Here is a 24247-nt window from a genome sequence, read left to right as displayed (position 1 = left end):
CACATTGTTTTTAATCCGCTCAGGCAATTTCGTCGACTCGCTTCTCACAGCCTCGCTCGTCTTCTTTTATTCATTCCCCACCACTCAAGTCTCAGTCTTCAACTTCTTTGCAGGCTCCGGCTCTGTCGCTTCACTCGTGACTCCGCTGCGCTTCTGTGCCCACAAGAACATTCTTTTAAGAACTTCCTGCCGCCTCTTATCATGTGCCGCCATGGCATCCCGAATCAATGACAAGATGTGTGGCGCCAGCAGGGAAGCCGTCTCCATGCAGTGATTAACCTCGTTAAGATGAATGCAGGAGCCCTCCGACTTGGATACGGAGCACACTTGCCCCTCCGCGTTGACGGCAACTACAACGGAGGAGGACGCTGCAGTCGCCTCCGCAAAAGTCGGATCCACAACAACTTCAAGCGCCTCTTGACTGTCCCTGCGGCCCCGTGCCAGCTTGTTGCGATCGCCTGGTGCCATGGTGATCGCAAAGCTGAAGGAGAGCGGGGTGTGGTGAATGGAAAGTGGCACGGGGTCTCGCTCATGTGTTGGGTGTAAAATGACAGAATCGCCTCGGATTGTAAGTTCCGGTCGTCGATAGTGCAGCAGAACCGCCACGGTGGCCCACACCGCAACATCGGTGACGTTCCCCTCGTCGTTCAGCACCGTGACGTCCACACTGATGCTCCACACACGCCGGCCGGGTAGCACACAGAGACCCTCCGTGTCGACAACCCCGCCGCCTTTTATGAGTCTCTCCAAAAATGCAGTTAATTTCTTCAATTCCGCCGTCTTTGCGCTGCTGTCACGTTCCGTGTACGGCTGCCGCACAGAGAAATCAATTATACCGTGCTTTGGCCTGCACGGGAAAGGTTCCACGAGCTCACACGCAATGGCAGCAGTGACGATGGTTCCGCCGCACCGCACGCAAGAGACATCTCTGGAAAGAAGCGGAAAATCAACATTAACCTCCCGAAGCTGCTGCGCCCCCCGCTGGTCGGGCCGCAGTCCGGCAATCCACGCGGACTTTGTGAATTCCACTTCGCGTTGCGTCAGTGCAGGGCTGGCAATTGTCTGAAAGGCACAACGGTGCGCCATCATGGCACCTACGACGTCCTCCGCCTCTCCTTTTTCGTAGACTTCTTCTCCTCAAAGCCACCTTTCTTCCTAAGGGCAGGTGTTGCACGTGGAGGCAATAAAAAATAAAAAATGATGGGGCAAAGAAATGCAATGGCTGTGATAAACCACATTCCACCAGCACAACAGCAGCATCGGCGGAGACGGTGGGTGGAAGATGAGCGCATTGCGACCCCCATCACAAGCGCAAAAGATAATAATAATTGGATGATGCGGTACTCGTATCAATAGAAGAAAACAAAAAAAAAGAATAAACGGCAAAAGAAGAAGCAAACAAGGAGCGAAAAACACATATATGTATATATGACCAAACATGTGTGAGACTTTCCTCATTCATCGTAGTCGTTGGAATACGCCTCCACCGCGAAGTCCTGGTCTTCATCCTCCAGCATTTGGCTCTCCATCACACGTTGCGGCGTCAGACCTCCGCCCATCTCCAGTTCCTCCTGAGACCAGAGCTTCTTCGTCGCATCCCCACTCTTTAGTTCCTCCCGTCGTCGTCTCTGCTCCTCGTCCAACACTTCTGAGCTGCGAATTCGGTGATCGTGCTCCACACTGTAGACGGACATGTCGGGCTTTGTGAGCAGTGCGCCCGTTATGCTGCGGCTCTCACCGTCGTCCCCATCATTATCGCCTGTCTCAGCCTCCACCGGGTTGAGACGCATCCACGACGCAGACGGCTTGGAAGCCAATGCCGCAGCTGCTGAGTTGCCTCGCCCGTAGAGCGGCAGAATTCCGTCCACCGAAACGTCCGGCCCGAGTTGCATTGCATTTCTTGTCTTTTCTTCGATACGCTCCATGCGCGCACGATGCTTCTCCCGCAGCATCTCCCGCTCCTCCTCCAGCCGCCGCTCCTCCGGCCGCCGCACATTGTGCTGGTAAAGGAAGTGGTGTTGCATCAGCAACCGCATCGCCAACCGTGTGTCGCCCTCCGCAAGAAGCCGTTCCTCTTCCTCAACATCAACATCCTCGCTGTTTTTATTTGCCGCGGCTGCCTCCTTCGGACTCTTTCCCCCGCTTCTGTTTGTCCCAAATCTATTATCGCCGACGCTGAGCGCAGCGGAATTCCTGCTGCGTGCGGAGCCCAACGCTGCCGGTGGTGGCGGCGATTCTAACGACGACGTTTTGCCGTGGACCGCGGCGGTGTGCGTCCTACCCCTCCCCCCTACCGCACGCTTTGGTGCCAAGGCGACGTTCCATGTACTGAAGAAATGCAGCCCGCCTACGTGGGCCGTGGCACGCTGCAAATCCACACCACGAGTCAGCCACCGCATCGCCTACCCTCTCCCGTCTAATATCACTCCCTTGACTTGTCAGCGAGAACAGACACACGCACACACACACACACAAAAAAAAAAAAAGGAAAAAAGACGGAAAGAGTGAATTGGCGGCAGAAAGAAATTGACGGCGGCACTAAGTGACGGGGGACAGTCGGTGGGACGCGACATCGCCATCACAGAGAAGCAAATGGGCTGGATGATAAAAAAAGACGTTTACATGATGGTTTAAAGCACATGCATTCACATAAATGAACAACAAAAAGAAAATGAAATAAAATAATAAAATAAAAGGTCATGTATTAATACCACATCAACAAGCCCATCTGTATACACACACAAACACACACAACGCAGAACACTCGCTCCCTGAAGAAAAAAAATGTGCACAAGACGCAGAAGAACAAAATCAAAAAAAAAAAATAATAATAAATAAATATAAACACAAAATAGCCTAAAGAAGGAAGGAAAGAAGATGAAGCAATGCAAGAAGCAAGCCAAAATACGGAAATTTAAACCCCATGTTAAAGAAAATAAAGAAAAATGAAACGGCTTCCTCTGGGGCAATAAATGCTGCGGGTTGTGAGCAGGAAGGAGCAAAAAGACGGCACCAACCATACCACCTACCCACAAACAAATACGCGCGGTCGCTTCCTTTATTTCCCGCGATCCTCGTGCAAACGCACATATATATATATATCACAAGACTCACTCTTCTCAATTGAAGGGCATTGACAATGAATACCGCAGATGAAAAACAAAAAAAATAAGGACCTCCCTGTTGGCGCTTCCTGTTTTTTTCTTTTTTTTCTTTCCCCCGTCCGCACCGCCCCCTCTTACTCCTCTTTATTTTCCCCCTTCCTCAGTAAAACCTCAGCTCGTGAAGTGAATGGTGGGGCGCAGACGTCTACGCGCAATCCTCACGGCATCGCCGCAGCACACCACATAATTGAAAAAATAAAATAAAAATAGAACATGAGAGTTTGGTTGCCCCCCCCCACATGCATATTGTACGTATGCTTTATTGTGCGGCGTACGCGTACAGGCGCCCACACATGTATACAAACATACATATATAGATGTATATACATTTGGCATGATATTACCGCGTTATAAAAGAAATGGCCCCTCTCCCACCCACCACCACCACAAAAAAAAAAAAAAAAGAACAAACCCCAAAAACAATTCTCTGAGATCCTAACCCACCCAGCAGTGATAACATTTGCAAGCAAGAAGTAGCCAAGTCCGACCCGATGCATCACTCTCTATTAATTCTTACATCACCATCGCCCATCAAGTCTCCTTTAACGTCCAGAAGGGCCAAGACATAAAAAAAAAAGAGTATGAGATCATAATAACAATAACACAACCAATAGGACTGCCAGGCGTGTGTATACACGACCACACATTCACTCAAGAAAGAAAAAAAGAAAAAATAATATTATACCCCCCTAAAATATGCGGCTACACACAAAGAGAAGAAAAAAAAGAAAAGCGAAAGAAAAAGAAAAGGTAAACAATTATTGAAAAATAAATAAAAAAAAGAAAACAAAGAAATTATGTATGAACTTCTGTGCGTGCTCGTGTGGGTGAGCGTTGTTCTCAAAATCCAGGCATTCCCCAAGGCTCGATGTTATCAGCCACAAATAATTCCCATTCAGCAGCCAAAAGGGAAATTTACCCCTCCCTAAATCCCTTATCCCAGAGCTCCCTGGCAGCGTCTAAGGTGCCAATCTATAAAGGCATGGTTCCAGCGGCACAGCATCAAAGCCAGGCCCTGTCTTTCGGCATCTGCGTGCACCGCTGCGCTGAAACGACATTGCCACGTCAAAGTCGATCACAGAGTCATCGTTGGGGCAGCTGCTTCCCTTGATTAATTGACACTCACTCTCGCTCACGTTGCTCCTCCAGAAATCCCAACTCCCACTGAAAAATTCATTCATACCCTGGTTATCCAGGAAGCTCTCCTCACCCTGTGCTCCAGCAGTGTAGCGCGCAATGAAAACACCATCGGAAGCGGCCGAATTGTCAAGAGGAGCGATTAGCCCCGATCGGGAAATTGTCTGGAAGGTAGATTGAATGTTCACAAATTTGGTAGAGTTGGAAACTCGCGATGCCGCAGAGGCGGTTGCAGCCACCTTGCCAGATGTGGAAGGAGAGCGCGTGTTGGTAACATCTTTCATGGTCGCGCCCGTCAAATTAAATTGCAATGTTGATGGCGGTTTACATATAAGCGCCGGCGTCGCGCACATCTGAGGACGAATGGGTGAAGGCACCAGAATACCGTTGTTTGCCCAGGAGCCATTATTATCATTTGGACTTTTGCAGTTGTATACCGAGAGGTTGTCGCGGTGAAATGGATGAATGCTGCTTGTGGGTCGTCGACCCAGCCATTTCCGGTTTCTCCGCAATGAATTGTTAAGAGATTCCTGACGCCAATTGGAGGAAGCAATCGTCCAATCGCATCTTTTCTCTGGTTCAGGCTCCATGCAGTATTTCTTTATGACCGATCAATGAGGAAGCGCGCACACGGCGGCAGTCCAATCAAGGTATTTCTCCGCAAACTACAAGAAAACAAGAAAAAAGCAAAAGAAAAAATATATAATTGTGTGAAGAAAGCAATCAAGAATCCGCATAATTTACAACAGCAGGCAACAACTCTCTCTCGTGGAGAGACATCAATAAAAGAAAAAAAAAGGAGGAAAACTGGCGTTAATTACCAGTCCCGTTGATCATGACTTCGCAGATTTGGTACAGGAGAAAAAAAAAAGTAAAGAAATGATTTCGATAAGCCAGAAAGGCAACAGCGCCGAAAAAACCGCATCAGTGCCAGAGTATTGGAGAAATACATAAATGCTGCAGTTCCCGTGCAATGCTGTTATTCGGTGCGGCAGCAGTGGGTGACAATTCCTGTGAAAAAGCAACAACAGACCGTATCGCGGCCCCCTTCAAACCACACAGCCGCGCGTATTCCTCCTCACGTATGGGAGTCGTATTTCTTTTTTTACAACGGGACTTAGGTGCCTGATACAACGCCGTCGGAAAGGATGACTCTATGGAAGAAGCCACAGAGGCCATAAAGGCTGTGTCTCCAACACACCCGCCGTGGTGTCTCTCGTTTATCCAATCCACAACCTTTTGCAATTCCTTCATCGCCTTCTCAAAAAGAATTCGGCGTTTATTCAAGATCAGCTGCATCTCCTTGTGCTCTGCCGCTGAGTCGCAAGGCTTCCTGTTGCGTGACTCTTGCAGGCTTGATTGCCGTGCTTGAACGGTGTTCTGTTGATCCTCATACTTTTCTGTCCGCTGTCGGGCCCGCATATCCCGAACCGCCATACTTTTCGCCATGGAATACTTGTATTCATTACTACACCTTCTTGCGGAAAGCAGCTCTTCCTGCTTTCGTGTTGCTGCACTCCTTCGTAGCTCACCTGCCGCAAAAGCTTCGACCTGCCGCTGCCTCTCAATTAACTCTTGATTCATTCGCCGAAAGCTGTTCAAACGCAAACGCTGCAGAAAACCTTTCGAAGACTCTTTATCGTTTCCCTGCTCTGTATCGCCATCCGATAAGTCTACTGCACGTCGTCGCCTTGCTCTACTTGCTGCAGAATCACTGACTCTCTTTTTGGAGTTCATTGGAACTGGCATGCACCTCAATCCTGTGATGAGTTGTTGTTGCGCCTGCACCCTGGAAAGGGCGATGGAATCAAGATGCAGTGTGTGAATCGACTGGGACACAATGGCGAGAAAGCCGCTGTAATATGACCGCACAAGGCTCAGACGGTCCACGCTCTCCTCTTCCTTCATGGCGGTCAGGGCCTCGGCTGCCCACTGGTGACGCAGCACCAGCGCGATAGGAGCTGGCTGCAGGCCAATGTCATTCTCGTCCCGCTCCATCGCTGCTTCTTCCTTTTCCACAGGTGGTGGGGATTTTCCATCTTTTGCTTCATCTGCCGACATGGTGCTCTGCGTGAGAAAAAAAATACACACACCAAGGCGGGTAACCTATTGCCCACCAATAATGCCCTTCTCTCCCTCCTTCGCCACGTGCCACCCAAAGAGAAAAAAGAAAAGAAAAACAGTATAGCAGCAAAGGAGGATGAGAAGCAAACAAATCTCCATCCGAACCAAACCGCAAAGGAAAAGTAAGTCCCGTCTTAGCCTTCTTTCATCCTCCTCATCAAGCCCAACAAATAATTTCGATTAATTTTTCGTTCTAACTTTCGTTTTTTGTTTTTTTGTGTGTTTTTTGTTGTTGTTTTTTCTTCCGTTCCTTGACTTTTATGGGTCACCAAACTGGTGAATACTCTTTCGCTCCTTCCCAAGAGGGATTATGATAAATAACGACAATGAAGGTCGTTAACAACTTTCCTTTCCTTTCATTTTCATCCCCTTCCACCCTTCCCTTCTTATTTGCTTGTATGCTTGCTTCTTTCTTGCCCGGTTCCATGTTTACCAATGCTATGTCTGCCCTCATCTCGCTCAACGAGTTTGGGCACACCTCCTGGTTATCTACTTTTGTTTGTTTATTTTTTCCGCCTGAATGTAATCGAAAACAAATCACATCGCAGTCTTCATCTTTGCGGCCTCTGCAAGCGCCTTCTCCATCGCCACATCGACGTCGGCAGCGGTAAGGCCTGACTGTGCGGCGTGCGGCTTACCGCCACCTTTCCCGATTGCTGCCTTTGCCCAATCGACAGCGCTTAGCTTCTTCGCCGTAAACGCCTTTGGAAGCGTCACCAGCGCGAGTGCCTTGTTCGCATCGGTGCCGAAGAGAAAAACACCAACGTCGCCCTGCACGGCGTTTGTAAATCCATCAGCGTATGCCTGCAGTGCCTCGCGTTCAGCACCAAAATCGCTGAGTCGCTTAACAAAAAAGGGGTTTTCCACCGCGTCATACGCCTCCGCCTCCGCTCGTCCTGCAACGGTGGCCTTCTCCCTCAGTTGCGCAGCCATCGCCTTCACATTGGCAATGGCAGCCCGGACGCTCCCGTCGATTTCCTCCCGCAGTGAATTTTTCACCGTGAGCGGGATGAGACTGTCACCGACCTTCTTGTTCAGGACCGAGAGGCTCTTAGCGGTTGAATCCGTCATACCACCGGCGACGATATCACGATATTCCTTCTCCAGCAGTTCCCCCCGTGCACGGGCCTCGCGTGCGGCGTCGCGTGTCGCCACAACAATCCGTCGAACCCCTTTCATAAGTGCTTCCTCTGAAAGGATAACCGCAACCTCTGCCTCTTTTATGTTCGACAAGTGGGTACCACCACAAAATTCCACAGCGTACGCACGCCACTCTGCACTCTCAGGCTTTGCAAGAAGGTCATCGACTGGGACGCCAACAGAAATGACACTGACGGGGTCTGGGTACTTCTCGCCGAACATCTGCCGCAGCCCCACAATATGTTTGGCTTTTTCAAGTTCCACCTCCTTGCGGTACACCACTAGCCCCTGTTGAATTTTCTCATTAAGGGCCTTCTCGATCTTGACGAGATCTTCTTGACTGACCTTACTATTGTAGCTGAAGTCAAAGCGTAGCATTTCTTCGGTGACAAGGGACCCCTTCTGTTGAACCTCCATGTAATTCTCAGGAGCTTCGTCCTCTAGCACGCGTCGTAGACACCAGTTCAGGACGTGTGTCATGGAGTGATTCGCAGCAATCGCTATCCGCCGTTTGTAATCAACCTGCAAATCCACAGAAGACGTTACAGGAATAGGTACAGCCGTTGAGTTTGTTGTCATCATGCGTCCCAAATGTACCACGTAGCCACCAAGATTATAAACCTTCTTTACTTCAAACACGGCATCGGCAGCAGCTACAATGCGCCCAGTGTCGTATATTTGGCCACCAGACTCCGCGTAAAAGTTTGTGACATCCATAATGAGGCCGATATCTTCCTCGCCTTCCTCTCCAGGCATCAGCATGTCTACAAACGTTCCTGTCTTCTTGTTAAAAATGGCCTTCACCTCTGCGGTACGATTCTTCCAGATGTACTTTGCGGCATCCTCCGTTGGGGCGATACCCATCTGTTTGAGCTCCTCCAGTTGGTGAACATCGAGGAATGTCTTTGCAGCAGCGACACGACCAGCACTTAGTTGATTTGCCTTCATGGCCGCGTGAAAGCCGTTCATATCCACACGTAATCCTGCCTTCTCCGCCAGCAGACAGGTCAAATCCACAGGGAAGCCATAGCGATCGTGAAGAATAAAGGCATTATCACCACTGATGGTGTTGTCAACTGCGTCAGCAACGGCCTTGTTTAAGTGCTTAAGACCTACATCCCATGTCTTGGCGAAGGATGCCTCCTCGTCGGCAAGCACAGTTTTTATACGCTGCACCGTGCGAGGATCTTGCATGTGCGTGAAAAAGGGCCCCAACGACGCCACAACAGCATCAACAAGTTCACTAAAGAAGCCAACCTTTGCGCCAAGGAACTGCAAACCGTAGCGGACTGCGCGGCGGATTATGCGGCGCAACACAAAACCACGACCAACAGAATCGGGCATGGCGCCATCCGCCAGGGAAACACTGAGGCAGCGAATGTGATCTGCTATCACACGGTACGCCACGGTTGCATCGGAGTCATTTTGATCACGTATTTCGGCATATGACTTTTCGTAGCCCGTTACCGCCTGAATGGCCTCAAAGAGTGGCGTCCAGGCGTCTGTATCGTAGTTCGAATGCACATCTTGCATAATGGACGTCAGTCGCTCGAGCCCCATGCCTGTATCTACATGCATCTTCGGCAACGGTACAAGCACACCGTCCTCATGACGCTCAAATTGCATAAAAACAAGGTTCCAAATCTCGATCACCATTGGATCTTCCTTATTCACCAATTCGGCCGCATTGCGACCACCCAGACGATCAAAGTGAACTTCCGAGCAAGGTCCACAAGGTCCTATATCGCCCATTTCCCAAAAGTTGTCTTTGGCATTACCAGATATAACATGCTCGGGTTTCACAAGCTCCAACCACAATTGTTTCGCCTCTTCATCGGCTGCTATGCCGTTTTCAGGGTCCCCTTCAAAGTATGTCACATAAAGACGGTCCTTTGGAAGCTTGTACACCTCGGTCAAAAGTTCCCATGCCCAGCGGATTGCGTCGCGTTTAAAATAGTCACCAAACGACCATGAACCCAACATCTCAAAAAAGGTGTGATGGTAAGTATCACGACCAACATCGTCCAGATCATTGTGTTTACCACCTGCGCGAATACAAAGTTGTGAGTTCGCCGCACGGGTAAGGCGACCAAATTCCGTATTGGGATCTGCCGTGCCGAGAAAAAGATTTTTAAATTGATTCATGCCGGCATTGATAAAGAGCAGTGTGGGATCATTGTTTGGCACGACAGGGCTAGATGGGACAAACTTGTGTCCTCGCTGCTCAAAGAATTTCAGAAACTCCTGGCGCACACGGTTGACGGGCCACTCAGTCATTCTTGCGGCCCTCGTCGTTGTGGTAGCACACGCAGAAGGAAGATGGAGGAAGTGGATAGGTAAGCAAAAGCCTTTTCTTTGCACAAACAGAAATAAATAAATCACAAGGAAAGATGCGAGGGAAAAACAATATATATATACATATATCGATGTAACAGAAGGAAGCAGAACACCACAAAAGCTCCGTTAACTAAGAACAGGTAAAACTGGCAAAGAATACAAAACAAATTCTGTAAAACCCATACCTGCCCCATAATATCCTTATTTTTGCATCATTGAAGGCGTCCTTCCCCTTTCATCTACTGTCACCATGGCAGATGGCAAAGCAAATGCACCACAGCCGCGAGGCACACAGTACCGCCTGCGGCGGAAACAAAAACAATAGTATTCATCTTGAAGCCAGACTGTTGGCGCATCCACTCTACACTGTCTTTGACGGAAAAAAACAATTCCGTTAGGGTTCCGCTGTTGTGGATGACGTAGTCGGCGCGCCTACACTTTTCTTCTATCGGCATCTGAGCTCGTACGCGTTGCATCGCCTGCTCACGTGTGAATCCATTGCGCTTCTCAAGGCGAGCAAGTTGCTCCTCCTCTTTACATCCCACCACCACAACCCTGTCGATAAACCATGTATAGATGTTAGACTCGTATAGGAGCGGTGCATCGAGTACCACAAGAAGAGGTCCCTCACCCCTCATTCTTTGTTTCATGCTTTCCCACCAAAACCGTACCAACAACAGCATAACTTTAGAAAAAATCGGAAAATTCATGATGCGTGCCAGCTCACGGCGAGCCTGCGGATCACGAAAGATGATTTCGCCCAAAGCGGCACGGTCAATCTCGCCCGTTTGAGAGTTTACGCACCCCGGCCACCGTCTCGCTATTTTGCGTGTACATGGCATTGAAGGGCGTTGCAGCTCCCGCACAACACGGTCCGCGTCAATTACCGTAAGATGATGTTGCTTTTCCAGCATCGTCGATACCGTGGACTTCCCACACGCAATGCCACCTGTCAGACCAATGAGCAACATGCAGGCTCAGGTGGGTCACAAGAAAAGTAGGACTGTACAACAACAACAACAACAAAATTGGGTGAATTCAAGTTCATTTCCATTTTGTCAAAAAAAAAAAAGACAAGGAAATAAAATAGATAAAAAATTGTCCAATATGACATGTGTAAAAAAGAGAGTCAGGAGCTCAGGGTGCAGAAGAAAATGGCGCTGAAAGAGAAAAAAGACAAAATGATTAGAAAATAAAATAACAAAATAAAATGAGGAGGCTCAAACTCATCATGCATGTCAAAGAGTGGCACCACGCACCAGCTGTTTTTTCTTACTTTTTACCGGCGGCGGCTTTGGCCTTGCGAGCAGCGCGGGCCTTCTCAATGCGCTTCTTGGCTGCTGGCTTGCTGTCAACCTTCTTGGCGTTCTTCTGCAGCTTCTTGAGAGCAACCTTGTGCCAAGAGACGGGTTTCTTCTTGTCATTCTCGTCAAAAACCTTGCGCGTCCAGAAGGCACGAGAGCGCTTGGCGACACGCAGTTGATAGCGCTCAAAGTCTGTCGACCTTGCAAATGCCCTCTTTGCTGCAATGCGTCTAGCGGACTTCGTGGCGGCGTACTTCTCAAGAATTTTCTTTTCCGCGAGTACATTCTTCAGTGTCCGTGTGCTGCAGTTGCGGCTCAATTCCACGCTGAACTTCAGCGGCTCAACGTTCTTCAGGTTCTGCACGTGGCGCCACATCTTTTTGTCTGCGGGGTTCTCCACAAGCACACGGTTGCCGTCGATGATGTCAACAACAACGCCGACGCGGTCCTGACGGGGGCCGCGGATGATGCGCACCAAGCGCCCCGCGCGAATATAGTTCGCCTTCACCATTTGGGACCTCTTTTTGACTAGCTCAATAGAGATGCAAAATAAATAAAAAAACAGAGGGAAAGGCAGATATATATATATATATATATATATATATATATATATATATATATGCATTACATACGTAGCAATAGAATTGCATTTGCATGTATAAAAATAGTAAAGAAAAAAAAAAGGAAACAAAAAGCTACACAAGCGAAATACACATATTCTCTCATGTACACGGCTAAACCATCTTTTTATTATCATTTGGACGCACTTCCTTCTGTTTGCGTGTTTTCCTGTTTGTGTGGTTTCATTTCTCCAATAAGCAAGAAAAATAACCATTGTTGTCCCTGAATCCCACAGTTAGAAAGGAAGCTCAGAGAAAGTGATGAATGCGTCTGTCATGAGGAGACTCGAGGAATGCAAGGTATCATACAAAGAATAGGTCTCGTACACATGAAAGGCCAATTGGATGCCTACATGAAGACGTGTGCGGTCAAGGCGGTAAAGCGACACCAATGCTGCGCCAATTGGTGTCTCATCACCATCTCGCGGACGAACCTCTGTAAGATTCAGTCGTGCAAATTGCTTTGAACTGGCACCTGGCCACTTTCTTAGAACAAGCTGGTCATCCCAACGCAAACTGCCGCTCGCGCTTTGATACCTTGCCTTCGTCTCCCCTTTCACCACTTGCCAGCCTTTTTGATCCAGTAGCGTAATGCTCACTTGGAAAGAAGGAGAGATACCTGTCGATACCTCGTATACCATTGGGAAGCCGCGTATAGTTCCGAGATGAATAGTACACTGGCATGTCTTTTCTAAGAGATTCATAGAGAGTGTATCGAGTGCAAATTGCCTTCCATCATCTGGCATACTCCATGCTTTTTTTTCCGCCTGTGCCCAAGCATTACTTTCAAAGCTTGAATCAAGCAATGACGTCGATAAACCAGCACTCAATACATTAACGACAGGAACACCGTCTGCACGCACCAATACGTTTTCCCCTTTGTCCTTATCCAGAGCAACAATAACGCCCTCCGCACCCAGTCCGGCCACCCGACCATTCAAGACGAAGCGAAACACAGGCAAAAGTGCAAACACCAATGAAAACTCCTGTGATAGAGAAAACTGTCTGTTTGTGACACATGTTGTGTTTAACCAGTAGTGGTACGGTGTGTCCGTTGACTTTAGCTGGGGAGGACAATTATAAACACTAATATTAATAGGGGCGGAAGGAGGCTGTGAACCATTAACAACAAGCTGCACTTGAAGTTCTTTCATGCATGCCCGTTCATCAATACTCCATGTCGCAGTGAAATATACTCGTTGTTGAGGTTTTACCGTGATAACTTGGGCAGGCTCTACCGAAATGTAATCACGTGCATCCATGAGGGGTACTAATTGCATGGCTAATGCACTGTTTTCCGTCATATTCATTGCACAAACCAAATTGGAAACGATATACTCTCCTGTTCCAGTCAACATAAAGGAAGGAAAGTAGAAATCCAATGTGGACACTCGCACAGAACCAAAGTTGTACTCCAATGGAGCAAATTCATCTCCATGACGTCCATCCCACGCGCTGCTGCGTATCTCCGCCTCAACAACGGCAAACACCGTCTCAGAATCAAAAGTGGTCTGAGTTGGAAATAGATGAACGCAATATTTGGCATACTGTCGTTTCTCTGTTGCCATTCCGGAGCTATTGATTAATCCGGTTCCGTATATTGAGAGTGTGCTCTTTCCCCCTACGACCTCCAACACCAACATTGGCCCCTGATGATTGGGAACGTCAATGCCCACCCCATCATTCGCGTCCCCCGTCCAACTAATACCCGTCCAACCAGCGTGACTCCCAATCATTTGGGGAGTTGTAGTGCCCAGGTGTTCCGACTCGTTCATCACGCGAATGGCGATGGGCTGATCGAACCCCCACTGTTTTTTTGCACGGGCCAACCATCGGCTACTATCCTCTGCAGTATCTATAAAAACAAGACGATTTATATACAACTTGTATGTCTCTGCATCATGATTGGTTGGGTGCACCCAAAAAGACATATTGGATTCTATTGAAGCACTCATTTTGTTTTAGCGTTCCAGACCTCCACCGACGTTCAATCCCAAGTGCAATTTATGAGGACGCCTTCCAGATGCGCTTGGGTCTTAGAGGAGAAATCAACTTCAACATCCTTTTTTTTTTTTGTTATTGCAATGCATTTAAAATTAAAATTAAAAGGAAAATAAAAAAATAAATATATCATTGTACAAAAAACAGTTCACACACACAGACACACGGGCCAACAAACCAGTGGCCAGTGCAGCCCAAAAAAAAAAAAAAAAAACAGACGCACGCCGCATACATAAACAAAAAAACTTATCTTCGCTTACCACTTACGAATTAGCATCCCATCTTTACATCTCTCTCCTTCTTTCTCTCTCTCCACCCAACGACCCGGAAACCCCGGGGTAAGTTGTGTCCAACAAAAATAAAAGGGGTCGGTGGAACAAAAGGGTGAAAAAAAATTATCCACCTCCTTTTGGGGGCTCCGTCACGACCCATCGAAAATTCAACAGAGAAAAAAAAAAATAATGAAACCTATCCCCCGAAAAAAAAAAAAGTCAACAAGCACAAATAGTCATTGTCTACATTTTTCCCAAAAACTAGAAAAAAGCGCCCTGTAAAAGTAAGGTTATAAAAAAGAGGACTAAGAGAAAAAAATTGCTGGTTTCCTGAAGTGTAATTTAGACGCACACAGTATCATTCAGTTAGTATTCGTTATCATCTATGTCCAATTCACCTGCTTTGGCAATGATAATGTCGTCATCCTCATCCTCCTCGTCATCACATTCATCAGATTTTTTAGCATCTTCATTCCTCAGCTTCTGTTCCCTTTCCTCTGAAAAAAAATCACCTTCTGGCCCTCTACTTAAATCAGCTTCAACCTGTCGCAGTTGTACTCCCTTTTCAAACGCTCCCAGCAGACGCAAACCACCTTGGCGATTTAAAATGGCCAATTCCCCAAATACATCAATCGCTCTCTGAATTTCCTCCTCAGTCATCTGAAGATCCTCAAAATCCTCCATAAAAATTTCAGGTGCATCATCTTCATCATCAGAAATATCATTTAATTGGGCGCTTCTGCAATCAATTGTTGTCGGTTCTAATGATTCTTCTTCCCCATATGTAACAACGGGCTTATCACTTGTGTTATTGTCAATTGCGCTCACCTCGTCACTAAAAGGATATCCAACAACGTACGCCAAAACACGTATCAAATCCTCGGGAAAAAGATCAGCTCTAACTTCCTTTATAGACAGGGCAAGATAATAGTCCATACATTCTCTAACATCACGCAATAGCAAGCCAACTGGTAGGGATGTCACGTACAGTTTCTTATCACCATCAAAAAATAATACCGCAAGATCCTTTGCCTCTTCTTCTCTCTCCAAAACAAATGGAAATGCAGGTGCCATTTTGCTTTCATCATCAGTGAGAAATGCTGGAGGAACATCAGTCAAAGGCCGAAGCGCAAACTCACGAAGACACAAGGCTACCTCCACAGGTGTCACAGCGCTGGCATCAAAAACCGTTAAATTTGCCTCAAGATACATCCGTTCATGATAAAAAACAAAGGCCCTGTCACGAAAATCGTCTCGATTTTTAAATGCCAGCGCAGACCCCATTGCACATTGGGCAACTTTATTATCCCAACAAAAAATTTCTGGCCTTTTCCTGCTACGATTCGCTCGATACTCCACTGACGCAATACGAGGGTAAAGAGACCAAAGAGCCACCAGCCGAACTAGCCCCAAGTTACTCGAGTGTCGAGAAGCCATTCGCATAGGGTCTTCAACCTTTCTTAATAATGAAGAGTCTTTCACAAGACGTAACAACTGTTTCCGGATGCGATCCATCGAACGTAATACAGTCTGATCTGCAAAATTTTGCATCGCGTAATCAGCACTACAATTGCTTTTCTTCCATTCATCAAATAACTTCATAACACTGAGATGATCTGATAGTAGGCCATTGTCAATGGATTGCACCGCATTTCGCATGGCGTTCTTCTGATGCGGTAAGGGTTTAATAAATGGTGATTTTCCGGAAAGATATGCTGCAATTGTTACAACAGGCTCCAATACTCCCAGACATGCCGCAGCCAAAAGCATTTTACCCAAAAGAGGATGAATAGGAAGTTTTGAGAGGGCTCGACCAAGATTTGTCATTTGCTCTTTTTCAGAAGTAAAGGCACCCATATCCTTTAAAAACCTAACCGCATGTTCTGTAGAATCTGCTGGTGGAGGATCCATAGCACGGCTCAACACTTTTGCACAAACCTCATCTGGTTTCAAGGCTTTTACTTGTAAACAGACGTCCTCCAGTGGAGATCTCATAATTTCCGGTAAAAGAAATTCAGGAAGTTTTTCATATGCAGACCTAGGAAGAAGATGAACGCACACACCTGCTCTGCAACGACCAGCTCTACCTCGACGCTGCATACCATTTGCTTTACTGATAAATGTTGCCTTAAGAACTGAGGTATTTCCACGGGCATCGTAAGATGTACCTTTTGTCAGACAACTATCAATAACATAGACAATATCATCAATAGTTACACTTGCCTCTGCAATATTTGTGGAAAGTACAACTTTTCGAAACCGCTTAGGAGGTCGGTAAAAAACTCTTTGCTGCTCAGCTGCCGTCAAGCTCGAGTGAAGCTGTAAAACGGACAACTCACGAGCAATAGGAGAGCGTTGAATCATAGTATTCACTCGGCTTATAGAAGCCCATCCCGGAAGAAATATCAATATACTTTCTGATAAGTCATGGGAACTGGCATGAATATAAGAAATCAGCTTAAATACAAGATCATAAGGTACCAAAACCTCTGGATCATTATCTGTTTCCCCAAAAACAGTAGCCTTAATCTTTTCAAAAATAGAGCCATCATTCCTATCCTCTGAATTGCCGTTTTTGCTTTTTTTTTCTGAAACATTAGCCAACATGGAGATAGCAGGGACCGCGGAAGGTGGCAAATGAGTCCATTTTAAGGCCTCTTCCAAAAAACATTCCTCTACAGGAAACAACGTTCCCGGGATGCTAATAATAGGCGGAGCTCTTCCACCACATACGCAGACAAAATACGACGCTACCTTCTCTATCTGTACAGTGGCAGACATCACCACCACCTTCACATGATTTTTGTATAGTTGATTATTTCTTTGTTGTTCTATTAGCCTGTCACGAAGCAGCAACAGACAAAAATCCGTCTCCACATCTCTTTCGTGTACTTCATCCACAATGATACACGAAACACCATTTAGCTGTGGATCAGTGTGCAAGCGACGCAGTAGTATACCGGTTGTCATATAAACAATCTTTGTACTAGGACTTGTCATATTATCAAAACGTATAATATAACCGCAGCTGTTTCCACATGTCTCACCACGTTCTTCTGCAACACGTTGTGCAACAGAAAGTGCGCTGATTCTGCGAGGTTGTGTGCAAATTATTTCTAGATCTTTTTGAAAGACTTCAGAATCGTACAAAATTTGAGGTATTTGAGTTGTCTTACCACATCCAGTGTCCCCACTTACAATCAAGACATTGTTTTGTTTTAAAGCATTAATGATTTCATCTCTCCGCTTGTAAGAAGGTAATGATCTACGAAACTCCTGTAATTCCCGGTACCTCTGATGTTGGGTATTTCCCTGAGGAGCTTTCATTAATCCTGGTTGTACAACAACCAAATGGCGATTTCTGAGAGGTTTCGCAGCTGTTGCCTTCAATTGACTATACATCTTTCTTAAAAAGGGACCCAACAGCAAGCTGATTTCATTCATCCTTGATTTTATATATTCATCAGGAAGCCTTTGAGCACCTTGATATCCATCAATCGTTTTTACACGATCACCATTAAAAGCCGCATTTTCTCGATCTTTTTCCTGATTTTTGATGCTTCCAATTTTTTTTAAGGTTAAGACGCGTTCGGATTTGCATCCCGCTGAGCGATGGTGCAAATTAAAATTTAATGCAATTTCATGCACCATATGACGTTCCGCAGCAGACAAAGTTGGAGGAAATGACATTTCTTCTGCATTGGGATCATCTACAAAGGCTTTCACCATGGCGTAGAGATTTTTTTTTGTCCAGACACCTTCCTCATTACAAATAGATACCTTTGAGTTTGCTACGGCCGTGACTGGGACAGAATTTTGTTCTTGAAAAGGATTCTGATTCACCATCATCCCACGACTGCGTTCATGGCCCATCCTGTCCATCTGATTCCTGCTCGAGAATGTAGTTCTATTACCTTGAGGATGATCTACTGGCACATTCCCAAAGGCGGATGAGTAGTTTCTTTGAGTAAAAACATATCGAACCGGGGGTGTCTGTGAAACATACTGAAACATCCCGTTTTGAGCCGCGCCCGGGTAAAGCATTTGTTGCAACTGCGAGACATGAAACGGATATCCAGTCGATATAGTGTTAAGTGGAGGCGCCGCAAAATCGGCAGGATGATTACTTCTCTTGTGTGTCCTTCTACCGGGCATTGGGCACAGATGAGTCACGCCTTTCAAAAATATATATATGCTATGAAAAAATGCAAAAAAAAAAGAAAAAGATTAACGTGAGCAAGCGCCATTTTGTGATTAAATTCAGGCAGTAGCAGCAAATATTTTAAAAAGAGTTGTATATGACAAGCGCGCCTTTATAATAACCCAAAGAAAAAAAGGGTGGGACAAAAAAATAAAAGGACTCAAAATCACAATTCATAATCTGTATCTTCTGGCGGGTTATCCTTTGGTGATTGATAAAATTCCTCCACTGCATGCATCAGTTCTTCCAAAAGCAAGGAGTCTTTAAGACTCTCATCAATTGTTTGGGATCTTCTAGCATCTGAATTAGTTATTTCACGCATAACAACATCTCTGCAGATACCCAAATCGCATTTATATGATGTAACCATTAGTTCAAGAGCAGCAAGATTACCATACATCCATCTACTCAGTCCGACATCAATAGCAATGACGCTATCATTACAAAACACTTCTACATGTCCTGATCTCTGGGGCGTATGACCTACAACTATCCTTTTCGCCCCAATAAAAGAAAGCATTTTTTGAATACCTGTGCAGCGACCATTTGCCGCATCCGTTATCATTTTTCGTGTCCATAAAGGGCCAGAAGTACCAAGAAGAGGGTTTCCGTAATCTTTTTCACGAATCGCCTGCATCGTTTTTTTATTTAGCATCTCCACTCCCACAGAAGCAAAATGCTGATCAATACCGGCATGAACAAAGACGGTCTCCGCGTCAAAATAAAGTACATTGAATTTGTCCAACAGAAAACGCCCAAACGTACCACTGGGTTCAAATGCACGCTTACGCAAGGTTTTGCTCAAAAATCCACCCATAGTTTCCGGATGAACATAATAAAACTGTTCTTGAAGATTAAGTAGCTCGTGATTACCCAAAAGCAGCACAATATTATCACTCGTATGATTTGATTTGACCTGTTCAAAAAGAGAAAAAGCCATTTCAAGAACTCCCAAATCATCCTCCCCACGATCTATCAAATCGCCCATCTGTATAAGGGTTGATCGAAGCTTCGTATGATGTCTTTTATGCAACTCAATCTCCTTCTCATCCCACATCGGCTTCCACAACAGCTGTTTGTCGGCATTGGAGGAATAAGATACAATACCTGCCATGGATAAAATTTGCCGAAAATTTTCAGTATCACCATGCACATCTCCAACCGCAATAATGCGGTGGATTTCAATTGGTATTGCGTGAACATCACCGCCAGATGCCGTGCTTTCTCCATAGCAGAAAACTACAGGGAATCCAAGGAGAATAACCAGTAACGGCAATAAAAACTCCACCAATCTCATGGAAGACTTTAAATGAAAGTAGAGCTCAACAAAAGGGTCAAAAAAAATTTACAGTAAAAGAAAAGAAGCAGTACCTATCATAAACAGAAAAAACTGAGATCTCAAACATTTTATATACATAAAAAACAAAAATGAGGTTGAACACTCATTATTTATGAAAAAGCTCAGACCTCAAACACAGAAAAAACATAGATAAACACCATAGTCAAAAAGAAAACTTTCGAACAAACAACCCCAGGCATAACAACAGCAAAATGAGACGTGATCCCCCTTTCCAAGGCGTACTGCAACACGACCCCGCGCGGCGTCGGCAAGCGCCGACAAAATTATGCAGCTTATCCGCCACCACCGCTCGGGCGGCGCTGACGTTGGATAGGTCCCTCGCTCTCCGGACCTTTTCGCCTCCTTTCTCGTAAGAGCGCGGCGTCCAGAAGATATTTTTTTTCTAGTCTTACCAGCGCGTCTAGCTATACAGTGCCATTTGAGTGCCGAAGAGGTGGTCGAGCAACGACAAAAGTTTCCTGCTATGAAGCAACTGCCATTGAGAGAACTTTCCGAGGCGAAGGTCCTGTTCAATGCCCAGCCGTTGACGCACAGCCAAGGTGCCTGGACATTCTAGAAGCAGATGGTGCAAGGTTTCCTGCGGGCCGATGGGCGTGCTTGTGGAAGCTGGCTGATCCTGCGGCAGCAGAGATCGCCTCCTGGCACTGCTGTTTCGATGCCGTGTGGCGTCTGGGTTGTGTGCGCAGCGACTTCTGCGCTGTGCGGTGCTTCTCCGTGTGGGGAAAACCATGTTGCAGAAATCACATTTGAGCTCGGGAAGCGGTGGAGGATGTTCCTGACGAAATAACCGACAGTGACTGACGAGACCCGAGAATCCCGTCAATGTAGAATCACAGTGCGGACATTTCTCCTTCCGACGGCGTGTGAGGGTCCGTCTGCTTACTGGAGAGACGTCTTCCTCCCTCGCCGACGGGGGAACAGTGTCCGTCCCCGGTGCCGTTGGATCGTTGTTAGAGCGCATATATGCAGACTGCTCCGGTGAGATGTTGCAGAAACGGCATTGGTTCGTGCAATCTCTCACGGCCCAGTATAGTCGGCCCCAGAGCTCAGATCCCCCGCACCTTGCCCTTGCGAGGTGAACCAGTTCCTGACGGTGTAGAACTTCCTGAGTGATCAGGTCCTTACCGCTGAGATCTGATGGCCTTGTGCCGCAAAGCAAGTAGCGATGAGTGCCTTGACGAATGGTACTACGCCACTTGTTGGTGAGCTGGGTAGTAAAACATGTCAGCAGATCCGTATGCCATAAAGGTGCGATTCCTTGCTCCGTGTATTGTCCACTTTCCATGGTCTGCGTCGCATGCTGATCTGCAAGCTCGTTAGCATGTACTCCACAATGTCCGTAACAAAACTGCAGGTGCACGGACCAGCCAGCACGCGTCAGTGTCAAGAGACGCTGCCAGATCCGATCCTCCGTCCAGTCTGTCTGACTGAGCGGGCCCTTGCTTAGAGCCGCTAGAAGAGACTGACCGTCTGTAACCACAAGCAGGGTTTTACGCCTGTGGCGGATACGAGGAATCATCAGCCTCTCTAGGGCTAGAAGCAGTGCGCGGGATTCCGTCCTGTAGCTGCATGGGCGCGCACCGCAGTTTATGCTGGCCTTTTCTATTGTCTCCGATGAGTTGAGGGATGAAAGCAGTATTCCAACCCCTGCTGAATTGGGAACGTCGACACCGCCATCCGTCGCAAGTATCCACGAACGATGGCTGTGCAACGCCAGAGCCTCTTCGCTGACTCTGCGCTTTTCCCTTCTCAGCTCTTCTTCGTCAGTTATTGAGTGGTCTATCGGAAGTTCCACACCGATGGTGGCCCGGCGAGCGGAGGCCGCAAACCAGGGAGGAATGGGGCTGCGAAATAACCGCTCTTCGCGTGGTGAGCTCTCGGTGATGCCATAGTCCTTTGTGTATGCGTCTACGAAGGCATATAGCTCGTCCCGAGATAATGGCGAGATGCGGAAACCGGCGCGAGGCGGTGGCTCAGGCGGGGGTCTCCGCATCTAGTCCATCTGACATGCGCGTGTGTTCTCAAATATGGAGAGCCGCGCGCGCGGGCAAAGGACGTGAAGCGGCGGCATATTAGCCTCCAGTAGTGCGGATTCCGGGTCGACAGTGCTCGGAACTCCGCTGACAATGCGTGCCAGAGTTGCGTACGTCTTCTGCATCTCATTCTTCGCTGAATCCGTCGCTACTGCCCATATGAGCTCGCTGCCATAGCGTAATTTGGAGCACCGTATCCAATGACGGACGTGCGTAGGTCATGTGGAGATGGTCCCGCCTCTTTGTGCGCTATGCAGCGTAGCTGCGATATCCGTTGCGAAGTGGCAGCGCATTGCTTGGTGGCCGCCACATTTAGCGTCAGTCGTGGATCGAGATCCATGCCGAGAAGCTTCTTAGTTCGCGATGCCCCCATGGTCATGACTGGGATTTGACATCCAGCCACTACCAGGGGCCACCTTCCTTCACGATCATAATCTGACTCCGTGTGCGTGGAGAGTGTGAACCAAGCGGCTTCACGCTTTGACGGGTTGATGGCCAGGCCATTTTCCTGACTCCACGCATGCAGTTTTTGAAGAACCATGTTGGCAGTGGGAATGGCGTCTTCCCGGGACTGCCCCTTAACGATAATAGAGAGGTCGTCCGCATACATGTCTGCTGTGACACCCGCAAAGCTGTTCAGCAGATTGAGAAGTGGGTCTACGTAAAGGGAGAACAAATACGGTCCCAGTACGGACCCCTGAGGAACTCCTCGCAGCATGGGACGCCGATCGCCGTGTCTGTGGCCAACTCGTGTCTTCGCGTAGCGACCACATAGAAAGTTTCTAAGCCACCCTCTACAATTCACCCCCGGAATATTAGCCAGCAAGCGACTGAGGACTCGATGATCGATGGAGTCAAAGGCCTTGCTGAAATCAACCAGCACCAGCAGGGTCCGATGGGGTCTGTAGCGGAGTTGATTGCCAATACCGCTCTTCTTGGGAAGGCTCACCTGGAAATAATGATTTCTATTATGCTCCACTTCGTGTATCAGGTGTGCCAGTCGCATCGTCGTGTTACGCACACTACGATGTGCATACTGGTGGGGGTGCGGCGTCCACACCCAAAGCAATCTCTTCAGTACCATTTTCTCAGCAACCCTACTCACAATGGAAGTAAGGCTGATGGGTCGATATGACTCAAGCAGTTCCGGCGACTTACCGGGTTTTAAGAGTGGGACGATGGTAGCGCGTATCCACCCAGCCGGAATCGTACCGGTCGTCCAACTGTGGTTAATGCGGCGAAGAAGGAATCGGAGGCCCTTTGACGAAATATGTCGCAGTGCCTCACTGTAGACTTCATCCGGTCCGGGGGCCCTGCCATACGGCGCATTACGTAGCGCAGCAAGCAGTTCCGTACGATTAAAAGGTGCATCAAGAGGGGAGTGAAGATGAGCAACTAAACCAGATGTGGTGGCAGCTTCGTTTTTATCCTGTGGCTCAGAACTAGAGGAGAGTGAAGAACCTGAAGTAAATGTAGCGGCAGACTCGCTGTTGTTCTGCTGCCCAAAAAAGAAAAGAAGCGTTAATGTTCAAAGAAGCACTCTGTCTGTTGATGCCTTTGGAAAACCTAACTGCCTTGTGAGAGGGGTGAAATGGAAGAAAGATTCGATTGAGAGCATTCGCTGCCCTCCTTGCTGTTTTATAAGTGTGTTGACCATCTCCTAATAACATTGATGTGGGAGATGGAAGTGATGCCTTTTTTCGTCCGGAAATGTATTTCCATGCGAGTGGCTCGCCTGGATTTAACTTGCTGATGCGGCGTAAATACGTGTTGCGCAAGCGCTCTCGGAGTAGGAGGAAGAATTGACTCCTTGTCCGTTGCATTTCTGCCTCACGGTCGGGCGTCGGTAACTGTAGATAGCGGGCCCTGCTGTCGGTAGCAATCCGCTCTGCCTCCATGAGAGTGTCGTCCCAAAGCCTGGGACCGTCCTTGTGCATGCCGCGGGGGCAATGTCGTCGATACGAAGTTATAAGCGCTCTCGTGAAAGCCTTAATGCCGGTGGACTGCTTTTTATAGTCGTATGCCGGAAGTTGTGCGTCGAAGTCCTTGATGAATAAATCCCACTTGCGCTTCCCCCAACTGTAGAAAAACTTAGGTGCCGAAGGTATGGTATCCTTAAACGCCTGATGCAGCGTGAATGTCAGCATATAATGATCACTAAGCGGCGACACAGAAGCTGACCAATCCGACACAGTCAAATGCTTTGACCATGTCAGATCGATGCAGGATCGTTCTCTTGTGCCACGGGCATACGTGATCTCACCAGGGGTGTTAACCAAGGTGAGTCCCGCATCCGTGCACAGTTCTAAAAATTCTGCAGCAACCTCGCTTGGAGAAGTCTCCAAGAATGGCTCCCACTGTGGGTGATGCATGTGGAAATCCCCGCACAGCAGGAGCGGCGACGAGGCTGGAAGGCAGTTTACTAACCGCCTGAAGGATTGCGTTACTTGCGGTGGTGGTCTCATATAGGCACTCGCTACAATAAGATTACGGTTCTGGTCCAGAGCAACCTGGACCACCACCAATTCAAGGCTGGTGTCATGCTGGGGGATGG

The 24247-nt window shown here is 47.6% G+C and overlaps 10 protein-coding genes across 10 annotated transcripts, besides 14 other annotated features; all 10 read right to left on the bottom strand.

Annotated features, from left to right (window-relative positions):
* Positions 1 to 9484: a sequence feature (heterozygous, non-Esmeraldo-like haplotype).
* Tc00.1047053511825.260 (ribosomal RNA processing protein 45, putative) lies at positions 85 to 1089 on the bottom strand (the record flags this gene model as incomplete). Its single annotated transcript, XM_811410.1, has 1 exon — positions 85 to 1089. One exon carries the CDS (start codon positions 1087 to 1089, stop codon positions 85 to 87), a length of 1005 nt encoding a protein of 334 aa, XP_816503.1.
* On the bottom strand, positions 1455 to 2399 carry Tc00.1047053511825.250 (hypothetical protein, conserved; the record flags this gene model as incomplete). The annotated part of the gene is made up of 1 exon (XM_811409.1): positions 1455 to 2399. The coding sequence occupies one exon, from the start codon at positions 2397 to 2399 to the stop codon at positions 1455 to 1457; it is 945 nt and encodes a 314-aa protein (XP_816502.1).
* Positions 2448 to 2474: a microsatellite.
* Positions 2664 to 2695: a sequence feature (T-rich).
* Positions 2814 to 2845: a sequence feature (AT_rich).
* Positions 3875 to 3914: a microsatellite.
* On the bottom strand, positions 4124 to 4891 carry Tc00.1047053511825.240 (hypothetical protein, conserved; the record flags this gene model as incomplete). The annotated part of the gene is made up of 1 exon (XM_811408.1): positions 4124 to 4891. The coding sequence occupies one exon, from the start codon at positions 4889 to 4891 to the stop codon at positions 4124 to 4126; it is 768 nt and encodes a 255-aa protein (XP_816501.1).
* Tc00.1047053511825.230 (uncharacterized protein) lies at positions 5226 to 6362 on the bottom strand (the record flags this gene model as incomplete). Its single annotated transcript, XM_811407.1, has 1 exon — positions 5226 to 6362. The coding sequence occupies one exon, from the start codon at positions 6360 to 6362 to the stop codon at positions 5226 to 5228; it is 1137 nt and encodes a 378-aa protein (XP_816500.1).
* Positions 6611 to 6674: a sequence feature (A-rich).
* On the bottom strand, positions 6963 to 9842 carry Tc00.1047053511825.220 (alanyl-tRNA synthetase, putative; the record flags this gene model as incomplete). Its single annotated transcript, XM_811406.1, has 1 exon — positions 6963 to 9842. One exon carries the CDS (start codon positions 9840 to 9842, stop codon positions 6963 to 6965), a length of 2880 nt encoding a protein of 959 aa, XP_816499.1.
* Positions 9485 to 9769: a sequence feature (areas merged during assembly that could not be assigned to a particular haplotype. This can correspond to areas where the two haplotypes were merged or to regions with more than two copies in the genome that were merged during assembly.).
* Positions 9770 to 10383: a sequence feature (heterozygous, Esmeraldo-like haplotype).
* On the bottom strand, positions 10148 to 10873 carry Tc00.1047053511825.210 (dephospho-CoA kinase, putative; the record flags this gene model as incomplete). Its single annotated transcript, XM_811405.1, has 1 exon — positions 10148 to 10873. One exon carries the CDS (start codon positions 10871 to 10873, stop codon positions 10148 to 10150), a length of 726 nt encoding a protein of 241 aa, XP_816498.1.
* Positions 10384 to 10879: a sequence feature (haploid, Esmeraldo-like haplotype).
* Positions 10880 to 20790: a sequence feature (heterozygous, non-Esmeraldo-like haplotype).
* Tc00.1047053511825.200 (40S ribosomal protein L14, putative) lies at positions 11175 to 12041 on the bottom strand (the record flags this gene model as incomplete). The annotated part of the gene is made up of 1 exon (XM_811404.1): positions 11175 to 12041. One exon carries the CDS (start codon positions 12039 to 12041, stop codon positions 11175 to 11177), a length of 867 nt encoding a protein of 288 aa, XP_816497.1.
* Positions 11784 to 11827: a microsatellite.
* Positions 12063 to 13781, bottom strand: Tc00.1047053511825.190 (hypothetical protein, conserved; the record flags this gene model as incomplete). The annotated part of the gene is made up of 1 exon (XM_811403.1): positions 12063 to 13781. The coding sequence occupies one exon, from the start codon at positions 13779 to 13781 to the stop codon at positions 12063 to 12065; it is 1719 nt and encodes a 572-aa protein (XP_816496.1).
* Positions 13915 to 13957: a sequence feature (AT_rich).
* Positions 14466 to 18254, bottom strand: Tc00.1047053511825.180 (ATP-dependent DEAD/H RNA helicase, putative; the record flags this gene model as incomplete). The annotated part of the gene is made up of 1 exon (XM_811402.1): positions 14466 to 18254. The coding sequence occupies one exon, from the start codon at positions 18252 to 18254 to the stop codon at positions 14466 to 14468; it is 3789 nt and encodes a 1262-aa protein (XP_816495.1).
* Tc00.1047053511825.170 (serine/threonine protein phosphatase, putative) lies at positions 18467 to 19597 on the bottom strand (the record flags this gene model as incomplete). Its single annotated transcript, XM_811401.1, has 1 exon — positions 18467 to 19597. The coding sequence occupies one exon, from the start codon at positions 19595 to 19597 to the stop codon at positions 18467 to 18469; it is 1131 nt and encodes a 376-aa protein (XP_816494.1).
* Positions 20035 to 24247: part of a mobile genetic element that runs on past the window's edge.
* Positions 20791 to 24247: part of a sequence feature (areas not merged during assembly with more than two copies in the genome that could not be assigned to a particular haplotype) that runs on past the window's edge.

The sequence above is a fragment of the Trypanosoma cruzi genome, genomic scaffold, assembly GCF_000209065.1.
Source record: "Trypanosoma cruzi strain CL Brener 1047053517171 genomic scaffold, whole genome shotgun sequence".
NCBI classification, from domain to species: Eukaryota; Euglenozoa; class Kinetoplastea; order Trypanosomatida; family Trypanosomatidae; genus Trypanosoma; species Trypanosoma cruzi.
This window is presented reverse-complemented; position numbering and strand designations above follow the sequence as displayed.